Consider the following 18683-nt stretch of genomic DNA (forward strand, 5'->3'; position numbering starts at 1 on the left):
TCATTCCTCTGCACAGAGCTGCATTTTCTCTGTGAGGACACAGGGCTGTGCCAGCCCCAATTTCAGCTGGTACAATGGATTTTCTAGTGGCAGACACAACTCAAACCTCCTGCACATGAATGGAATTAATTGATCTTTTCTGTTGGGAGGCTGCTGTACTCCTTGAGCCAAGCTCTGCTTTAAGTCACAGCGTGAGGAGCCGTGCTGGATTTACTCCGGAGCTCTGCAGCACAGACTGCAGGGCTCCTCCTGTCCCCCAGGGAAGGTTAGTGAGCAGCAGCTCGGCTTGGCTCCTTATTGTCTTTGTTAATAACACTTCTAATGATTTGTGTTTGCATCTATTTTTGTGTCTCTTAACATACTTGTAAGACACTCAAGGCTGCCTTGGAAAGAACCCAAGCTCAGGAGAGGGGTGTATTTAAAACAGATGAACCCCTGGTTGCTGTAGGTATGTCATTGGTGTCCATTCAGTTTGCAGGAGTTTTTTTCTCCCTTTCCACAGTCAGAGGCAGCCTGTGGTGTGCCCAGCCCTCAGAGCACTGTAACAGAGAAGCACCATCCCTTCCTTTTGCAGAATCTCCAATTCTCCACTGAACAGCTTGTTCTCCACAAGAACATCACAAACACTGGGGCAAGCAGGGAAAGAAGAAAAGGTCATTCTGCAGCTGCAGGGTAAACTAAAACAACTATCTGATCTTAAGTTCCCTTTAGCCTGCCAACACTTCCCTCATCGTTTAGTGTACAACTCAAAATGTCCATACCTGCAAAACGTTTGAGATACAGCTTATTTAGATTCTGTGGAAAACAAAGGGAAAAACTCCCATCATAACACCTCCTATGGCAGCTCCTTGAAAGTCAGCTAGTGACCATAACCAAACCCTTCTCCTGCTCTCTGCTAGGATATTATTCTTCTCTGACTGGGTGTTCGGTGGCCATGAGCCACACGCTGGAGTCCCTCAGGCCTGATGGGTATGGAATTCCAACATCCATCATATTCTCACATCATTCACTGACCAGAGCCCCAGCACCTACTTCCCACAGCAGCATCCACAAGCAGGGTAACTCAGCACAAAGCCTTGGCAGTCAGGCTGCCACTATCAGCCAGAAAGTCCAGCTCAAGCCTGCTCAGCACTGAGACAAGGCTGCTTCACACACGGGTTCTCTGTCCATCCTGCTTATCAGGGAACAAAAACTGCACTCGACTCTTTGCCAGGCTGCAGGGAGTCAGAGGCCAGGCTCCTCTGGTTTTAACGGCTACAAGAGTGTGCATGGCCCAGCCATCTGCAGGATGTCCTTGTTGCCACCTGGGCCAGCACCACCTACTCTTTCACCGGACACCCAGGAGATTCAGCTGTCTCAGCTTCCTTTGTCAAGCTGCCCTTGGCACAGCAGCACTGCTTGCCTTCAGCTTTACAGTGAGAAGTCTGGGGAGGATGTGTCCCCAGCCCTGTGTGTCAGCATACTGGTGCTATACTGGTGTGCCAGGGGAGCTCCATGGTCTGAAACACCGCTTTAGGTGATGTTCGGTTTGTTTCTAGTTTTTTTTTTCCAAAACAATTGTTGGTCTCAACTACAGAAAAATAATGATATATCTATATATAAATACACGGCAGTTCTGTGAGCTGTTTTCATGCTGAGGAGCAAAATGAACATTTTAAAAGATCAGATCTGAAGAAATCTGAGTATTCTTAGCACATACAAATATCACCACTTTTTATATACCGTAACCTTATTTTCATTTAAAAAAAAAAAAATTTAAAAAATTCAGCCCTGGGCCACATTTCCTTGCTTAGGTCCCAGCACACCTTTCCATGGATTCCTGCCTTCCCTGGCTGAAGCTCTCCAGCACAGCCCTGTCTCCTGGGCCAGAGGGAAGGCTGCAGCTCGCGGGTGCTCCGCAGAGGATGCTCTGCCACGCAGCACTCAGGGAACCTCAGCAGAGTAGCGCTGCCACCAACTCCCTTGTTTAGAAAAGCTTGGGAATGTCACAACTTGTTATACCCTGGAATCCTTAAAACCCTGGGGAAGCAGTCATAACTTCTGCCTGAGGCGCCCCAGAGCTTCCACCAGCACCGGCAGCGTGAAATTAATGATGCAGCTGAGTCTGGGAGCGGTGGCATTTTATAGTGGGGAGAGGAAGCTCCACACACTGCCAGCTAATCCTGGAGAAGTAAATGAACTAGCTCACATTTGTCACAGGCTTTGAGATATTCCAAGGAAATGTTCCATAAAAGCCAACTTATTAAGTATTTCTGACAAAATATTGTTTTAATTAATCTCAGTCTTTGATTTTCTATTTGGGCTGCTCTCACAATGGCCCCTTGCTTGCTTTTACTGTAGGTGATGCGGGCTCACCCACACACAATTCCCAGAACCTATGGAGAATTATGTCACTGCAAGTTATTGATTGTGTTCCAACTTGGATTCTGCTTTGTACAGGCTCTAATTAATCCATATTCATACCATAAGGATTTCTCATCTGGCTGTGGTTTGATCAACCAGCAGAGAAATATAGAGCTCATATCAGTTACATTGGATCTCTCCAAGAGAAAGTGCTGCTCTCCAACAGCTTTGTGTCTAGGAAATACAGAGTCTAGGCTGTCATGAACTATTTAGATGGAAATAAATGTCACCATTAAAAAAAGAGGACCCAACAAACAAAAACATTCAAAACAAAAAACCCCAAACCAAAAAAAAAAAAAAAACCAAACCAAAAAACCCTCCCCAAAAAACCAGTTTAGTTAATATATTTCAGAAACATGTCTAAACTTTGTGCTTCATGAAAAAAAGGAAGATTTTTTGGATGAAATGCACTCAGAAGACAAGCCAAAGATAAGCAAAGAAAATAAAGAGATAAGAAGATAAGCAAAGAAAACCTGTCATTAAAGATGAGAGAATTTACATAGGCAAAGTTTTTGTGGTTTCAAGCCCAGTTAGTAGAAAAATAAAATGATGTAACCTAGGAAGAGGATTCTGTATTTCCCTCGTTTAGTTTACCCAGCATTTTCGTTGTGCTAATTTGTACTTTAATCAATTACACTGTTGAATAAGGCATTTGTCAAGTGGTATTCAAGTGGCATAAATAAAGCAGTTCAAGGTTTCTCTTGGAATCTAAATTCCTAGCAGGAATTTTTTCGGCAAAACCGCAGCTTCAAAATACACAGCAAGACACAGACTATCCTCTAGCTCAAGGAAAGACCCTGTGTATGTGTCACACTTACATTTTATATCAGGATTAATGCCTTTAATATTTTCCCCGTTTTCTCTGCTGAATCCCATCTACAGGGACAATTATTGTCGGTTTGTTTTTGTTTTTTTTTTTTTTACCTAGACTCACACAAGTTTTATTCCCATTTCACCCACTGAATTCTGTGCTGAACAATAATTACCAGCCCTGCAAAGCCATGTTTCGTCTCCTGGCACTGAGGAACGAAGCCACACTTCCACACCAAGCTGCGATTAGCTCTCCAGGGACACAGTTTTCTTTACCTTCCAATTCTCGTGGCTCCCCTCCCTCTTCCTCCTTACCGCGGCGATTTTCAAACAATAAACGCGTGTGGGTTTAATTTACACCTTTTCTTACACCTTCCCTTTTTAGGGGCGCACAGGGCATGCTCTTCCACCGCTTCTGCGCTCCCTCATATGGAGTTCTCTCCCCCATTCCAGCGGGGAACGGGACAGCGCCTCGCCCCGTCTCTGGCTGCCCGGGCGGGACCAGGCGAGGGGCGCGCGGCTCCGGCGGCTGGGGAAGCGCCCAGGGGCTCGGGATAAACCGGGATGCGAGCGGGATAAACCGGGAAGCGCTCCGGGCAGCGGCGTGGCTGCCGATGGGCTCGGGATAAACCGGGATGCAGGGAAGAACTCCGGGCAGCGGCTGCTGAGGGGCTCAGGATAAACCGGGACCCAGGGAAGCGCTCCGGGCAGCGGCGCAGCTGCCGAGGGGCTCGGGATAAACCGGGATGCAGGGAAGCGCTCCGGGGGCTCGGGATGAACTGGGATGCAGGGAAATGCTCCAGCAGCACACGGCTGCCGAGGGGCTCGGGATAAGCCGGGATGCAGGGAAGCGCTGCGGGACACGGCCGCGCCGGCCATGGAGCCCTCGCCCAAAGACGGCGAGAGCGCGGCGGCCGCCGAGCCCAGCCGGGGCGGCTCGGCCCCGTCCAGCGGCGTGGTGGTGCAGGTCCGGGAGAAGAAGGGCCCCCTGCGCGCCGCCATCCCCTACATGCCCTTCCCCGTGGCCGTCATCTGCCTCTTCCTCAACACCTTCGTGCCGGGGCTGGGTAAGGATGCTGCGGGAGGGAGCGAGGGAAGGCGGCCGGGGCTCGGGGTCCCTCTCCGCACCTGCGCCGGGATGCGGGCGGGCTCCAGCGGCGCGAGGGGCGGGCGGAGGGCGGCTGCTTCGCCCCGCCGGGGCCGCTCGGGCTGCCGGACCCGCCGTGGCCGCAACTTTCCCTTTCCCCGACGGCCCCGCGGGGAGGGATGGAGGAACGGAGGGATGGAGGAACGGAGGGATGGAGGGAGGCAGGAGCTCCTGCGCCAAGTTTCGCGTCGGGGGTCGGGGCAGCGCCCTGCGGGGTCCGCAGGGATCGCACCCAGCGGAGCGGGCGAGGGTCGCGCTCCGAGCCCAGCCGGGGCGGCTCGGCCCCGTCCAGCGGCGTGGTGGTGCAGGTCCGGGAGAAGAAGGGCCCCCTGCGCGCCGCCATCCCCTACATGCCCTTCCCCGTGGCCGTCATCTGCCTCTTCCTCAACACCTTCGTGCCGGGGCTGGGTAAGGATGCTGCGGGAGGGAGCGAGGGAAGGCGGCCGGGGCTCGGGGTCCCTCTCCGCACCTGCCGGGGCCGCTCGGGCTGCCGGACCCGCCGCGGCCGCAACTTTCCCTTTCCCCGACGGCCCCGCGGGGAGGAATGGAGGAACGGAGGGATGGAGGAACGGAGGGATGGAGGGAGGCAGGAGCCCCTACGCCAAGTTTCGCGTCGGGGGTCGGGGCAGCGCCCTGCGGGGTCCGCAGGGATCGCACCCAGCGGAGCGGGCGAGGGTCGCGCTCCCCTCGGCGGGCAGCGGGGCCGGGGCGGCCGGCTGGCCCCGCTCGGCGGGCACGGGCGGTCCCCGGGACACAGCAGGCACATCCCGCACTCCGAGCCCGCCGTTCTCGCCGGGCGGTGCGGAAGGGATTCCGCTCTTCGGACTCTCGGCAACTGTGATTGCGGTCAGAGGATCAAACTCACGGTGACCACATCGCTCGCTAGCTAGAGACGAGCTTTCAGAGCCCACCGTGCCGGGTTTTCTAAGGAGACCCCTGGAAAATGTTAGAGCCATTGTCCAGAGAAACTGGGGATTCAGTTTCTCAGCGTGACGTCTCTAGTGTGCTCAGGTCCCTAAGATGTTGATGCATCCTTTTTATATTTCCATTTCTTCCACTCGAATTAGGAATTGCTTACTGCAAGAGGAGCTTAGAGTTTGAACACTACAAAAGCCCCTGGAATACAAGGCTAAATACAAACATTTGAGCTGAAAGTGAAATAACCACATTAATAAAAAAACCAAACCCAAACAAAATAATCCATGACTCATTAACCCATACCTCAAGTCTCTCATAGTCCATTTCTGGCTGCTGTTTCTGCTGCTGTGGCCACCACAAAAGCCTTCCTTGTGATATGGGGAGTATCCTCCCCCTAGCCCTACTTTCAAAGAGCTACTGCCTGCCTTTAATTGCTTCATGTGCTTCAGGTGGCTTAATTCTTTAACAAGTCTGAAATACTTAAAGTTCTGATTAAAGTACTATGCATGTGTGGGTGGGATAGTGTGTGCAACACGTAGGAGCCATTGCTACTCCAGCGTGCTTGCTCTGAACCTGGGGATGTGTTCCAGAGGAAAACTTGCCCCTTTTGCAATACCTCTGAGTTTTCCTGTGGAAGGACTGGTGTGTGTGAGAGCTTCCAGGTGCAATGCACTGTGCTTGGGTGTTGTTTGCACAGCTCTTGTGTGCAGCCACCTGAAGAACCTCGGGTGATGAATCAAGGACAATCTCTGGAGCTAAGTTCTCTCACGGGGCTTTAGGTTTCCTGGGGCTTAGTTTCCCACTTTAGAGAGAGAAGTTCAAAACCAGAGCTTTCAAAGCAAGTGTTGTTTTCTGTGGGCATTGAAGACACCACATCTTCAGTGTGAACATACAGAAAAAAAAGCCTGACTTACCACCTCTTTTTCCTTATCCAAATTATCTGACACTTCACAAAGCACACTAGAAAACCCTCCTTGTTCTGCCTTCATCCCAGAAGGACAGTTCCCCATGAGACATCCTTATGTTGAAAGTGGCTTGAAGTGTGGTTCTGTGCTGGAGTTCTCCTCTGGGTGCTGCTGGGGGTAGCCAGTGTTGTGCCTTCCCTCAGAACAGAAGGTGCCTGGGGAGGAAGGACAGATTGCCCTCCCTTCCTGAAGGTGAGTGTTCGGGGCTCACGCTCCATGCTGGTTGAAAGCCTGGGAGTTGAATCTGGACTATGCAGCTGTGTTGGTTGTGGCAGGCTGGACCAGCACGAAATGGTTTTTAATTTTATTTTCAATTCTATTTGGTTTTTTTTAATTTGTTTGCCCTTTGATGCAGAGATTTCAGCGGTACGGTCTGGCCGGCTGTGCCGCTGCTTCTCCTGGTGCCCTGCTGCAGAAGTAGCAAACCAAACAAACTACAGATGAAAAGGAATCCTTCCCTGTGGCATCCCCACAGCCTGGCAAAATGCAGTGATTTGGAGATGCATCCCAAGCTCAGTATGCAAAGCGTGGCATTTAGTTTGTACATAAATGAACCGTTCTGTTAATGAAGCTGCTAATATCACGTGCATTTTGAGAGAAAACTTACTCTGAGATGACACACCTGACTAGAATACAGCTATTTACAATCTCAGCCACATCCTGTCATGTATCACATAGCCCACACAGGAGGGGAAACAGGAGGATCACGAATCTACTGGCAGGAATGTTCAAGGTAAAAAGAGATTTTCTGTCATTGTTGTGCTTCAGCCATCTAAAAGAGCTGAGCAATGCTTGTAAAACAGATAAGATTTGCAGTGGTGTGAAGCAGTCACATCAAGGATGTGAGCCTGTTCCCTGCAAAGTAAATGGCAAAATTCCCATCAGTTCTTGTGGTCCAGATTTATAACATGTTGAAGTGATGTTTCACAGGCTCGCTGTGTATTTCTGCCTGCTTAGCTGGAGAGTGTGACTGTGTTTAGGTGTTAATGGAAGTCCTCTATTTCTCAGTCCCTAAATTCATCCCTCATCTGTTCTGCATGTAGTTTTCATTTGAGTGTAGACTCTGCAATAGCAAAGAAGGGTCAGAGACCACCGGAGTAGGCAAGAAAATGGGCAACATTGAATTAATCAAGATTTCCACTGCTTGGAGACTGGTGCATTTGAGGTTCTCATTAGTGCCCCGTGCCTCAGAGCAGTGATATCCAAATAGAAATTGCACTCTGATGCAGGCTTCCAAATCCTTGGGCAGGCTCTCACCATCTGAAAGCCTCTTCTTTTTAGTTAAATTGTCATTTCTCTGTTCTGGAAGTCACCTTTGAGGGTGACATCTGAAAATTTTAAATATCTGGTTTATTTTCCCTTTGTGCTATTTATGTTCAGCAGTAGTACTCTATTTGGACAGTAGAAGTAACACTTTCTCTTTGTTTACAGTCAGTTTATTATCTTCACTTGGTTAATTTTCAGAGTTTTATGTAACAACCCAGAACTGCAGGTTTTAAGGTGCATTGTAAACTGCGTTTTAACTACTCATTCCACACATGCTACAAAAGATGTAGTTCACAGGAATTTTTTCATACATAGGGGATACGGACTTTTCTCTTGCCAAAACTTAAAATTCAGACCAAATACAGTGTAAAAAATCTTGATTAGCCCATCTACTTGTAATCCATCGTGCCGAATAGCCTTGAAATCACACATTCCTTCCAGTCACTGTGATGGAAATGTTCTGGATCAGTTTCCTATTGTATTTGCAGGGAAGCCCCGGCGAAGGCAGGGATGATGCATCTGACTCCGTGTTCTCAGAAGGCTAATTATTACTTTATGATACTATATTATATTAAAGAATACTATACTATACTAAAGAATACAGAAAAGATACTTACTCAATGCTAAAAAGATAATAATGAAACTCGTGACTCTTTCCAGAGTCTCAGCACAGCTTGGCCTCAATTGGCCAAAGAGTCAAAACAACTCACAGCAGAATCCAGTGAAACAATCACCTGTGGGTAAACAATCTCCAAACACATCCCACACATGAGCACAACACAGGAGAAGCAAATGAGATAAGAATTGTTTCCCTTTTCTCTGAGGCCTCTCTCGCTGCTTTTCAGCTTCCCAGGAGAAAAACCCTGGGCGAAGGGATTTTTTCAGAGGATGTGAATGCCGCAGGGAATGTTCTGGATCAGTTTCCCATGGCCCAGTGCACTCTTTCTCTTCTGTGCCTAACAGGGCTGTAGGGCTGAGCTGCAGTGAAGGTGTCCCAGGCTCAGGCTCCTAAAAAGAGTGGGCAGGAAGAAGAGGCAGAGGAGTCAGCGGGTGCTGTGGCAAAAGCCATCGTGCCTTGGCTACCAACGCTCCAGCTCTGCCACAGGCATTGCAACCTCTGCTCTGGCTTTGGGTTTCTGCAGCAGGCTCCGAGGCACCGGGGCCAAACCGTGCAGTGATGAGCTCTGCAGAGTGGGAGATGCAGCTGTCAGCATGGCTGGAGGGTGCCCAGCGCTGCCATTCCCACGGGATTGGGCGCTGTGCCCCTGCCGCCTGTCCGCGCCGCAGATGGCAAACGGGAGAAGGGCTGGCCGTGCCCTTTAGCTGGCAGACTGTGTTCTCCTGGAGCTGCTGCCGTGTGCCAGTCAGCGTGGGAGGAGATCTGGCTCCTTCTCATTCCCGGAGCTGATCCATGGGAATCTTGCCCTCCTTCCTCTCTGCTCTTCCTTCTCCCGACATCACGTGTGTGGGAGGGGGGTAAACGAAGGGGGGGAACTTGAGGGAAATGTGAGAAGTGAGGGAAATTATCTGAAAGTCTGAGGTATTCTCCAAGATTAATCCCTCCTGTCAGGAAGGGGGTGGACTTTTGGATCCCAGCCTGCGTGATACGTGAATACTATTTTTATGCAGGGAGTAATTGAAATACGGAGCATAAAATGATGTCGGTGCAAGATGGGAGAGCAGCCACCCATGTGCCACCAAGTAGCCCGTGGAGGAGTTCAGGAGTGCCAGCCTCTCACAGCAGCTACAGAAAGAAGGGGTGATTCCCAGCCCACTCAGCTTTTTGCTTCCAGGGCTCCACAGTGCAGCTCTCCTGTTCCCGGGTGTGTCGGCTCCGTATCACGAGTCTTCTGCCATCTGTCTGTTCGCTCTTGACAGAGTTCAAGCACTGCACCTTCAGCTCTGGGAATGTGGCTTTGCCACTGGGTTCATAGCAGCCAAGCATCTTCTCATTAGAAACCGAGGCTCTCCTGAGCAGAATGAGCTCTCCAAAGAGCTGAACAGAAGTGCAGAACACAACACTCGAGAAACTTGATGGGATGAGATCTACATAACGTTACCCATACTCACTTTATTTTTGTGGTTGGAATGGTAAATAGATGCCTCAAGCAAACATCCATTGCCTTCACTATTGAAAGAAGGGATTTCAAGGAAAAACCACATTTTCTTATCTACGGTAGAGCAAACAGTATAATAAAGAAATTTGGGTTTTCAGACATATAAAATCTCAAAAGCCCTTTGGTATTTATGATCCTTTAAATTTTTTTTTAATTTTATTTTAAACATACAAACCAAAGAATCTGTGTGATTTACAAGCTCATTTGTGGAAAACAAAGGTTTTCTCGAGTGTTTGTGTGAATTTGTGTTTGTGAATGTGAAAAACGCCAATCACTTGGTTTTAAAATTTTTTAAAATGCTAATAGTAATAAAATGGTTATATCTGTCCTTTGGTTAGTTTTTGCTCTTCCCTTGCTACAGTTGGTAGAAGTCAGCTGTTGAGCTGCACTTGCATTTAAAATGACTTTTTGTTTCATTTGGCTGTCACTAACCCAGGGCTGCAGCCTTGGAATTGCTGTCCGTGCCAGACCAGCTAAAATGCAAACAAGTTTCTCTGCCTCCCTCGTGCCTTCTGTTTCCACCAAAACAGAAGACAAAAGAAATGGCCAGGGACGTTTTTGTTCAGTGGTTTTTGTTCCCTGCTGTTGTTGAAGCAGCTCTGTGGAGATATTAATTTCTTAATGAACACATAAGGAGACAGGGTTTGCTCAGCATCTTGTAATCTTGTTTGTCATTTAATGCAGTTTGGACAGATGTACTTGAAGATTAAGAGTGAAGGTGGGAGCAGAGAAGAGCTGCTAAATGGCCAAGCAAAGCAGCTGAATTTTAAGGTGGGTTCAAGGCTGTTCCAGACAAAGGGTGTGACGTGGAGGAAACAGAATCAAGTCCAGAAGGAGAAAAGTACATGTGCATAGATTCAGTGAGAAGGCAAAAGAAGTGAAACTTCTTGCAGCAAGGGAGAAGATGAGTGAAAGGATTTGAAGATTAAAGTAACTTGGATGAGGAGAGTGCTTTTGATAGGTGAATTTTTCCTAGTCTGGATAGCAGGAAGGAAGTGAATTTTCTCCTGCTCTGAAACAGTGGGTGTTGGAGAGATCTACAAAGCCTGACAAAGCACCATTGCCTGCAGCAGCTCACTGCCATTTAGTCTCTCCACCATGAAAAGAACTTTGAGAGCTTCTGAACTGTTCAGGATCACAAAGAGAGGAGCAGGAAGCAGAAACCAGGTTCCTCAGGCTCTTTTTTACCCATGAAACACAAATACACCTACAGCTGGTAGTGTCTGGCACAAAGGAGAATTTTAGAACCTGTGCACAGTTTTGAATTTTCTCCTCAGGCTCTTTTTTTACCCATGAAACGGCGTGCAGGACCCTGAACACAAATATACCTGCAGCTGGCAGTGTCTGGCACAAAGGAGAATTTTAGAACCTGTGCACAGTTTTGAATTTTGTGGAGAAACAAGTGATTGGATGGTAAAGGGATTCTAAAATTGTCCTAAGGTTTGTAATAAGATAAAGTCAGTCTGACATATGACATTCCCTTCTCCTGTCTCAGGACTCGTCTTCACTGCAGAGCTTTGCAGCTTTACAGGGACACAGAGGCAGCACCACAGGGGATGAGCACAAACTTGGTTGTGCAAAGATGCTGGTCAAAGACAAAACAGAATAGATTATTTCATCTGGAAGGGACCTGCAATTATTGTCTTGTCCAGCTGCCTGCCCAGGTCAGGGCTGACCAATATTAACATTGACATTAACGTTAATAGTAACAGTAATGTTAACATTAATAGGAATATTGTTAAGGCCATTGTCCAAATGGATTTTAAACACTGACAGGCTTAGGGCCCAGCCTGACATGAGAAAGAAAAGTTTGTGTCATTGACCTTGTTTAGAGACTGCAGGAAGGTGAAACCTGAGTTTTCCTGGTTCTGCTGAAGATAAGGAGATTTTTTCATTAAGGGAAGAAGCTAATCCCTCTTCCCCTTCCCAGGGTTTTTGAGCATTTATGTTATCTAGTGAAGCCCAAAGTGAAAATACTGTAAGAACTTGAGAAAAAAAAATCACATGCCATTCTATCTAGTTATATTTCATTTGTTGATTTCTGATATTATAAACTTAGGTTTCATTCTGTGTAGAGTCATGGAAAAAAACAAATGGGCAGAACTCAAATATTTGATTTAAAAAAACTCATTTGCACAGTTTGTTCTCTCTCCATCTTACCACTTAGAAGCTGCTCTCAACCCTCTTTCCTTCAGCAATGCAGACCTTGTAATAAATGCAGTTCAAACTCAGTGTTTCCATTCCAAAGGAGTTACAGACCAAACAATTTCTCTCTAACTACTTGACAGCTCCTCAAAAGGCCTAGCACTGCAACCCCAACTCACACAATATTTGGTGTTTCCTTAGAACCTAATCCCCTGAGGCTCTTGATTAGATGAGAATCTTTGCTTTCAGGAAAAGAAAAAAAAATGTAACTCTTATGGCTGTGGAGCAGGATTTGAAGATAATGATCCTATCTCAAAAGAAAAAAAAAAAAAAGAGAGAGAGATTGTGGGAAGAAAGAATGAATTGCCTTTTTTTTTTCAATTCTCAGTTTTGGAGAATCTGAGTCATGATTTTTCAGCACTGGGAAATGGCAATATTATACTGAGCTTTTAAATTTTAAAAAGAGGACACATTACTAACTAATTTACAGTTCTGCCCTATTAGACAAAACCATGGACATCCATGTCTTCGAGCACAGCATCATGAAATACCTTAAATATAAATGAGGTAGTTGATGAAAACTGATGGGCAATACACAAACTCAAATTAAAAATCCCAGTATAAACATGCCCAAAGGACATGCCTGGAGTGGATCATGGTCAAATCTTGTTAGAGGAAATGGTGAATACCATCAATAGAGGAACTCTTGGAAACATAATCACATTCTCTGCAGGGGTTCATCCTGTACTACATTTCCAGCTTCAGAAATAATGCTTATAATACATGTATAATGCTTATACAAGGAATTGTGCAGGGGACCAAGGGCATCTTTAGGAATGTGAATTTAAATGTGGCAGATCATTGTCCAGCCTCTCACCAGGCTGTTTGTCTGGGCTGAACTCTCAGCTGGCCACAAGCATTGGTGAATATCCACACAGAACTTAAATGCTTTGAGATTGTGGATAATCATTTTGTTTTAGTTAAACAAGTTTGTAAAGAATGCGAAAGGGCTAAATGGTAAAATTAATCTTGTGATTGTGTTGGGGAAAAAAATTCAGTTGGACCAAATAAGAATGCTCCTTTAAAAAAGTGTGCATTTTTACTAAGTGTTAGTGTTAATAAACCTTTGAAGAACTGAGATTTATTGTAGACTAAAAAATAGATTTTAATGAGCCACAAGTTCACTATGTTAAAAAGTTCAGTAACTTCTCAAAGTATGAATCAGGATGTTTTTGTGAAAATATTTTACCTGAAATAAGATAAATGATCACATTAGTATGACACTGTCCACTGAAAATAATTTTGCTGGTTTAAGTTAAAAATATGTATTTATTTTCATGCATATCTATTATGTAAGCCACTATGGTGAAGTGAGATCATGGCATTAAAGGAAACTCCTGTAGGCAGAAACCCAATTGTTGTATCTGTTTAAGAGCATCCATGAAAGAATGGATCTTAGACTTCATAAATTGGTTTTGTTAATCTGCTATTTTTAAAATACTTGCAAGACCTCTCCTGTTGCCATGACAATTTGATTTCCATAAACATGATATTTTGGATGTGACTGTCCAACAGTGTGTTTGCTGTGCTGTGTGGGGAAAGGAGATGGCAACTTGGCACCACAGAAATTACAATGCAGAGAGGCCCACAGAGTCAGAGCTCTCACTGAGAGTGGTCAGGACAAGTTCATTATAGTAAGAAAACATATCAAGTTATTAAAAAATATCAAGTATATATATATATCTCAAGTTAAAATATCAAGGATCAAGTTATATGTATTTATATTCCCTATAAATTAGATTTTTTTTTTTTCATATCTTCTTGTGAACGCTGTTTTGGAGTGAGGAAACTTCAAGTTTCCACTGAAAATTGGTTCCAAGAATGTGAAGACTAAATTCTGGCTAAAAGTACAGCTGGGCCTTTTTGGATCTACACACACAAAGCAGCTGTAAGGACACACAACTCTCATTGCCCTGCAACACACTTTGGAATTGCTGTCTTAGTGCAAGGGGTTCACAAAGGATTTGGGATGGTGAGAAAGGAATGGTCATCATTTGAGACATTTGTCAGGTGTAGCCAGAGGAAAATCCCTCCCTGGCTGAGGGATCAGCATGATTTCCCCATACTCTCCTCCTGTCTTTTTGAAATTATTGCCACAAATCAGACCCCTTTCAAAACTCATTTGCACCAGATGAGTTACTCAGTAATCCACTGAAAGACTTGGAACGCTTTTCCCAGTGCAGTTGAACAATTTGATGAGTGTGGATTCTCTGGATTAGGCCATTAAATTACGTCTCTTGATCTGTTTAATTGTGAAAGCATTGCCAAATCTTCCTGTCTGTAGTGCAAATCTGATAATGCTTTTTTTGCTGCATGTCTTTCAGCTTTGGCTCTGCATCCAACAAACTGATCAATGCCAGGGAAGGTTTAGCAAGTTTTTTACAGAACAAGATTGAAACTTTTTTAAAAACAGTATTTTAGACTCAGCATCACGGGATTTTTTTTTTCCCCTCCTACTGAAATTTCATTGTGGCTGCAGAAAGCTTGGCGGGATGGTTTCTTGTGTTGTGTAAAAGAGAGAAAAGAGCACAGGGACTACACTCATTGTCAGTTGAGAGTGTAAAAAACATCTCTTGTTTTCTCTTTTACAAGTCAGCATGTAATTTTATACATTGACTTGCATCTGAGTACTTATTTCACTCAGTCCCCCACACAGAAATAATGTGGAAGTGGAGTCTCGTGACTCCACTTTGGAGCTGATTCCCTCAGGTGACCCAACCTGGTTCTTGTTTTCTTGGCCAGCTGGACGTGGGTGCCGGGAGAGCCGACCCCTTCCACGGCGCATTCCGCAGAGCATCCACCCCACTGCAGAGCTGTGGATGCAGCTGCACGCACACAGGGCAGAGCTGGAACCAAGCCATGGGTGTGGAGAGCAGGATGGGGGCACTCTGGGCTCAGCCAGTCCGTGGCACCAGCCCATCCTTACCCAAATAAATAACCAGCCCATCCCAACCCAAATAACACGACGCTCATTGCTGCCAGAGCTAAGCCTCAGCATTTCTACTTTGGATGGCGAATTCAAGGCAGGGCAGTTAAAAGTAGGATCTGTCTCCTTGTGCTGTGTGCAGCTGACACTCAGAAGAAGCCTGTGGTGGAGGTGGGAATGGATTTTAGACCAAGCATAATGTTCCTGGGAACCACTCTTGCTCAGCAATTACACAGGGAGCCCTTCTTCTTCTGAGGCTGTGGTGATTAAATGGTAATAGTCCACCCATAGTTGTACTGACACAAAGAACAAAAGATTTTTGTTCTGTGTGTTAACTAAACATGGTATTTTTGCTACAATACACGTGTGTCTGTGTTCTGGTCTCATGTCAGTGCTTTCAGTCCCCCAGATGTTCTTTTTATTAATTTATTCATTTGGTGCCAAGGCAGAACTGCACAGAGAGGGTGTCCCCTTCCCAGTTGCTCTGTAGATTCCAGGTCACACTGTTTGGGACACCAGCCCATCACATGAACCAGTGCAGAACAGGTACAACATGTTCCCACTGCAAGCTCAACTCCTTTGTCAGAACTGAGCCCACAACTTACAGAGCAATGTGGTTGTTGAGCCTCTAGAACTATTTTGTCTCACCTCTGCTCACCTCTTTGGCTCTAGCAACATGAGCTGGCCCCATGAGTGAATTATTTACTGTAAAGAAGCACTGCAGAGCTGAGCTCTTTGCCCTTTCAGCCAGGGAAGACTCTTCCCAAGTTGCAGTATCAAGCTGGACACTCACTAAGAATTGTATTTCCCAAATTAGCCAGCAGCCAAAGCTAAAAATCTGGTTTGTGCTGCATCATAAAACTTAATCTGCATTCTCCCTTACAAATGTGGGTTTGTTTTAAATATTTATGACAATTCATCACACACTAGTAGATGTTCTTCAGTACATATTGTAAAAGGAATGATACCTAAACGACATGATAGCTTACTCCAGTGACTGTGATTTAAATCTTTCCTGAGAAGTTCACTACTTACTGGTGTGAAAAGTGCCAAGCAGCTAGTCAAGCAGTTGTCATAAAATCATAGCATCATTTAGGCTGAAAAAGACCTCTAAGATCATCAAGTCCAATCATTAACCCCTCACAGCCAGCCCTAAACAACATCCCCAAGTGCCACAGACACCCAGCAGCATTATTTCAGCAGCACTGTGAGGTGCAGACTACACTCAAGCCCTGTAATGATCCAGAAGGGAATGTTATTATATGAAGGAAGAGTGTATTTCATACACTTAAGACTATCTGTAATCTGAGTGGTGAATTCAGGGGAAATATCCAGATTGTCCAGGAAGTCAGTGGCAAAACTGCTGAGAGAATCTACACGGACTTCTTGCAATCCAGCACCTCAAATAATGCAGCCACACTTTAGTTCCGTTAATCTCTTCCAGGAAAACTGTTACTAATGAACTATTTCCATCACTCTTGGACTTTGTGTTCATTGAGAAGAGGGGTGCTGTCTGTGCCATGCTTTAATGAAAGCACAGTCAATAGGTAGGGTGGACAAAGCAGTGTTTAGTTTGGATGTGCTGGTTACTCCCTCACGTGTTTCTATTTTCTGCTTTATGCTTTATGTGAGAGCCACAGACTCTCTTGCACACACATGAGGGGCTCCAGCATGTTTTAGTTAGTATATGGCAAAAAAGAAAACCCACACCAAAACCCAAAGCCAGGCAAGCACAGCTGAGCACAAGTGCTCCTGCAAGATCACTGATTTATATTGTGCTTTGTAGTTTAGTCTTAACCAGTATTTGCAGTAAGTGGGCTCTGTATTCCTTCTTGTTTGCACCACAGTTGTGCACAAAATGGGGCCTTACTGTGATACTTTAAATAATACTATTTTAAAATAATTGATTTATGCAACTATGTAGGTGACCATGGCACTGTACAGACAATGGAAAAAGAAAAGGTCCTCTCCCAGAAGACTGTGATAGGAATGTAACCTCAAGAGTCAGATCCAAGTTAAAAGAAGTCCTCATAAAAACACACAATACAGTGTAATGAAAAGAAAAACATTTTCTTGAGTTGTATGTTTAAAGACAGAGTTTTAAAGGCACAGTTGGGACTTGTTTCTTAGCAACAGGGCTCATCTGAGCCCTGCAAACATTGTCATGTTGGAAAAAGATACCCTCCAGAAGAAAAGCAAAATGAAAAGAGCTAGAAACATCAAATTTAGATGTCTTCCTGCTGTTGCAGGAGCATTTCATCAACATTGCAAATCCTTCAGGCAACAACAAGGTCATTTTGATAAACTGTAATGATCAGAACAAAGAACTCCTCTTTACTTGTCTTTATCAACAGGGATGAGCAGTAAAAATATTATTTAAAAATAGGTGCATTAGTATTACCATAAAGCACAGTTTAGGTTCTGCCATCCTCCTGTAGCCATAGTAACAGGGCTGTTTTCTGCACTGAGGGCACTGGAGTCCTGCAGAACAAAGTCCTGGCTCTGTTGTGCCTCGCTCTGTCAGTACCAGAAGTTTCAGAGGAAGATCTGTAAAACACAGGGTAAAGTCCTACTGGGCTGTAGGAAGAGCTCCTCCTAAAGGAGCTGATTAGCTGGCTGATACCCCAAAGCAGGAGAATTTTTATTAGTATCATTTAATCAAAATAGGTTAATGGCAAAGGTATTTATTGGGCAGATTGGATGGGGTTCATGAAACCTGTGCACCTGAGTTGGTTCCCTTTATAAGGTGAGAGGAGGAATTAGGCACTATCAGCATGTGACTCATCTCTTTAAACTGGGTTAAGTGAATCACACCCTCTGGGGGCCTCCATCTCTTTTTTTATATATATATATATTTTTTTTTTTTGCCTCCAAAGGGTAAGTGGCTCAGATCAAGACAGCTCCCTTGCAGATATCAGAAGTTAGGTCAGATGAAAGCTACCATTATCTGGTTTGCAAAATCAGGCATTTGCTTCAATAGATTCAAAACACTTCAGGCATTGCCCACACATCTTTCTGGATCTCATCTCGTCCTTACAAGAACTGAACAAGTTCTGACCTCCGTGCTGTCTCCTAATGCATACACATCTGCTGTGTCTCGTGGAATCTGTGCATTTTTGAAACTCAGACCTCCTCTCTTTCTTATGAGTGCTCAACACAAAACCCTATAACTTCTCTAATTTCCATCATTGTGAGTGCAGCTCTTTGGTAGCTCTTCCCCAAAGTGTGGGATATTGAGAGGGAGAGGGACACATCTGTGAGAACATCCCAGAGAGATGTGCATGGGGAACCCATGCTGGAACAGGTACTCCTGGCAGGAGCTGCAGCTTGTGGAGAGCTCATGCTGGGGCAGATTTCTCAAAAAAACCTGGAACAATTGGCTGAAGCAGAACAGGGGAAAATCATCAAGAGGAAGGAGTGGCAGAGGGGAACTTTATGAACTGACCACAAATCCTCTGTCACTCCCCCTTCCATCCTGCGCTGCTCAGAGTGGGGCAGAGGAAGAGGAATCAGGAATGAAAGAGTGAAGTGAAAGGTGAAGAAGAACTCCACCTGACAGTGAAGAGAAAATTAAAGGGCAAGGGTCATGTTTTGTTTCTCACTCTCCAAACTTATTTTAATTGGCAATAAATTGGTTTTCCCCAAGTCCAGTCTGTTTCACCTTTGACAATAATTGGTAAGTGATCCTGCTGTTCTTTATCTCGACCTACAAACTTTTTTAGTCTTATTTTCCCCTCTGCCTTTTGGAAGGGAAGGGGAGTGAGAGAGTGGCTGGGTGGGTGTGTGGCAGCCAGCCATGGGCAGCTCACCACAGCACGTCACCAGTTTCTGTCCTGCTCTCCATAGCATCCCTCCTTAGCCCAGCCTGCAAATCCTGAGGGCTTTGCTGGCCCTGGAACACCTTGAGCCCGTGCTCTCTCAACACT

General features: G+C 45.7%; 1 protein-coding gene across 4 annotated transcripts in view; it reads left to right on the forward strand.

The window, feature by feature from the left end:
* The first annotated feature begins 4074 nt into the window (after positions 1 to 4074).
* The window catches only part of STUM (stum, mechanosensory transduction mediator homolog), a 47539-nt gene continuing 32930 nt past the window's right edge, over positions 4075 to 18683 (forward strand). For all 4 annotated transcript variants that reach the window (XM_041473998.1, XM_041473997.1, XM_041474000.1 and 1 more), the window contains exons 1-2: positions 4075 to 4171; positions 4660 to 4768. In XM_041473998.1, coding sequence (XP_041329932.1) covers positions 4091 to 4171; positions 4660 to 4768 — 190 coding nt within the window. In that variant the 5' untranslated portion in view covers positions 4075 to 4090. The remainder of the gene's footprint in view (positions 4172 to 4659; positions 4769 to 18683) is intronic.

This window comes from Pyrgilauda ruficollis, unplaced genomic scaffold (assembly GCF_017590135.1).
Source record: "Pyrgilauda ruficollis isolate IOZ18807 unplaced genomic scaffold, ASM1759013v1 scaffold31, whole genome shotgun sequence".
Lineage (NCBI taxonomy): Eukaryota > Metazoa > Chordata > Aves > Passeriformes > Passeridae > Pyrgilauda > Pyrgilauda ruficollis.